General features: G+C 70.3%; 1 protein-coding gene across 1 annotated transcript in view; it reads left to right on the top strand.

The window, feature by feature from the left end:
• The window catches only part of NCAN (neurocan), a 28,309-nt gene that overhangs the window by 23,105 nt on the left and 2,886 nt on the right, over window positions 1-2,318 (top strand). The window contains exons 8-13 of the mRNA XM_025210320.1: window positions 14-66; window positions 216-329; window positions 454-612; window positions 754-836; window positions 955-1,099; window positions 2,191-2,309. Coding sequence (XP_025066105.1) covers window positions 14-66; window positions 216-329; window positions 454-612; window positions 754-836; window positions 955-1,099; window positions 2,191-2,309 — 673 coding nt within the window. The remainder of the gene's footprint in view (window positions 1-13; window positions 67-215; window positions 330-453; window positions 613-753; window positions 837-954; window positions 1,100-2,190; window positions 2,310-2,318) is intronic.

Here is a 2,318-nt window from a genome sequence, read left to right as displayed (position 1 = left end):
GGTCCACCGCCAGCGTCTCCAGCTGCACCTGCGACCCGGGCTTCACCGGGGAGAACTGCGAGATCGGTGAGTGGGGGGCTGCAGGACCTGAGACGGGCCCGGTGTGCCCCCGCCCCACCCCGTCGCGCAGAGCTCCAACCCCTGCCCTGCGGGGCCGGGCGCGCGGGTGGGCTCACGCGTGTGTCCGGGGGCTGGCCCCCGCGTCTCCCCGGCAGACATCGACGACTGCCTGTCCAGCCCCTGCCAGAACGGAGGCACCTGCATCGACGAGATCAACTCCTTCGTCTGCCTCTGCCTGCCCAGCTACGGGGGCAGCCTCTGCGAGAAAGGTGCGGGGGTGCGGGACAGAGACTCGGCCCCGAGGCCTGGAGGGAGTGGGGTGCAACCGCGAGCTCCCCTCCCCGCCCGTCCAGCCCCGGGCCCGGCTCCCTCCTGACTCGGGCTGCCCCGCAGACACGGAGGGCTGCGACCACAACTGGCACAAGTTCCAGGGCCACTGCTACCGCTACTTCGCGCACCGGCGCTCCTGGGAGGATGCGGAGCGTGACTGCCGCCGCCGCGCCGGGCACCTCACCAGCATCCACTCGCGGGAGGAGCACGGCTTCATCAACAGTACGGGCTCCCCACGGGGCTGGGGGCGACCGGGGCTGGCCCGGGCACAGAGCGGGGGTCCTTGCCCGGCTCCCTCTCCCGGAGGCCCCTGGCTTGGGCAGCGCCCGCCGCGGTGACCCCCTCGCGCGTGACTCCCCGCAGGCTTCGGGCACGAGAACACCTGGATCGGGCTCAACGACCGCATCGTGGAGCGCGATTTCCAGTGGACCGACAACACCGGCCTGGTGAGCCCCGGGGGCGGGAGCCGAATCCCCCTGTGCTAGGGAGAGGCGGCGGCGTGGCGTCCGTCCGGGGGGAGGGGGGGGGGGGGCCCGGGCCGTGCCGGCTGCCGGTGCCCCCCAGCAATACGAGAACTGGCGCGAGAACCAGCCCGACAACTTCTTCGCGGGCGGCGAGGACTGCGTGGTGCTGGTGTCGCACGAGATCGGCAAGTGGAACGACGTGCCCTGCAACTACAACCTGCCCTACATCTGCAAGAAGGGCACAGGTACCCGCTCCCGCCACCTGCCCGCGGAGCCAGCCTCGCACCTGCTGGCTGGGAAAGAAGGGGCTGGGGGGACTATATATTGTCTTGGGATGTGGGCATGGCACCTAATGGGGCCGGGGCCGGGCATGGGCATGGATATAGCCATGGGCATGGGCATAGCCATAGTCATATGGGAATGGATATAGCCATGGGCATAGTGCAAGCTGCTTTCCCCGGTAGGCCAGGATGAGCGCTTAGGGCCCAGGGTGGGTCAAAGTCAACACTTAGCCTCTGGGCCCAGAGCCATGCCAAGGGTGGCAGAGCCGTGCTCCGACACGGCCAGCACGGCAGCGGGGGCAAAGGGCAGGAGTGCGGGGCAGGAGGGGAGACTGCCGCCGGCAGACTTCCACCGCGCTCCTGGCACACGGAGCTTGGTCCCTGGCTCAGGCCCTGCTCCCGGGCCCAATGGAGACCTTCCAGCCCTTCCTCCCTTGACAGGCGCCTCTGCCGCCCCCCGAGAGGCAGGAGCTGGGGGGAGGGGAGCCCCCAAGGCCGAGAGAGGAAGCTGGAAACGTGCGGCTTGTGGGGGGGGGAGCTGCCTGATTATTTTTTTTAAGGGGGAGGGGGTATGTGTGTGTGTGTGTGTGTGTGTGTGTGTGTTGGGGGGGGCTTGTTGGGGGGGGCTCATAATCTGGCTGCGGCCAGGCCAGACCCCCCCTCTTCCCCCGCGACTGCTTAACTCTCAGCAGTGCGGGCCCCTTGCCAGGCAGCCCGCTGTGGGCGTGAGCCCGGGCGCGGCCCGACGGGAGGCCGGGTCCTGCCCCCCAGTGCGGGCTGGAGCCAGGCTGGGCTGCGGGGGGCGGACGAGCTCGGCTTCCAGGAGCCCCCTCCCTTAATGCACCACGTGCGAGGGGGCAGTGCTGGGCCAGCTGGCTCCCGGCCCCGCTTCCTGTGCTCCAGGCTGCCGGGCCTGGCACAGGCTCCATGTGCTCTGCCACAGACATCCCGCCTGCCCTCGGGCACGTCCCTTAGCCGGACTGCTGCACGCCCACGGGTGGGGGGCCAGCGGGCAGAAGCGGGCGGGGCTGTGACAGCCGCCCTGTGCCCCGTAGTGCTGTGCGGGCCACCGCCCGAGGTGGACAACGCCTTCCCCGTGGGCAGGAGGAAGGAGAAGTACAGCATCCACGCCACGGTGCGGTACCAGTGCACCGACGGCTTCGTGCCCCGCCACGTCCCCCCC

The sequence above is a fragment of the Alligator sinensis genome, unplaced genomic scaffold (assembly GCF_000455745.1).
Source record: "Alligator sinensis unplaced genomic scaffold, ASM45574v1 scaffold1354_1, whole genome shotgun sequence".
Taxonomy (NCBI): Eukaryota; Metazoa; Chordata; order Crocodylia; family Alligatoridae; genus Alligator; species Alligator sinensis.
This window is presented reverse-complemented; position numbering and strand designations above follow the sequence as displayed.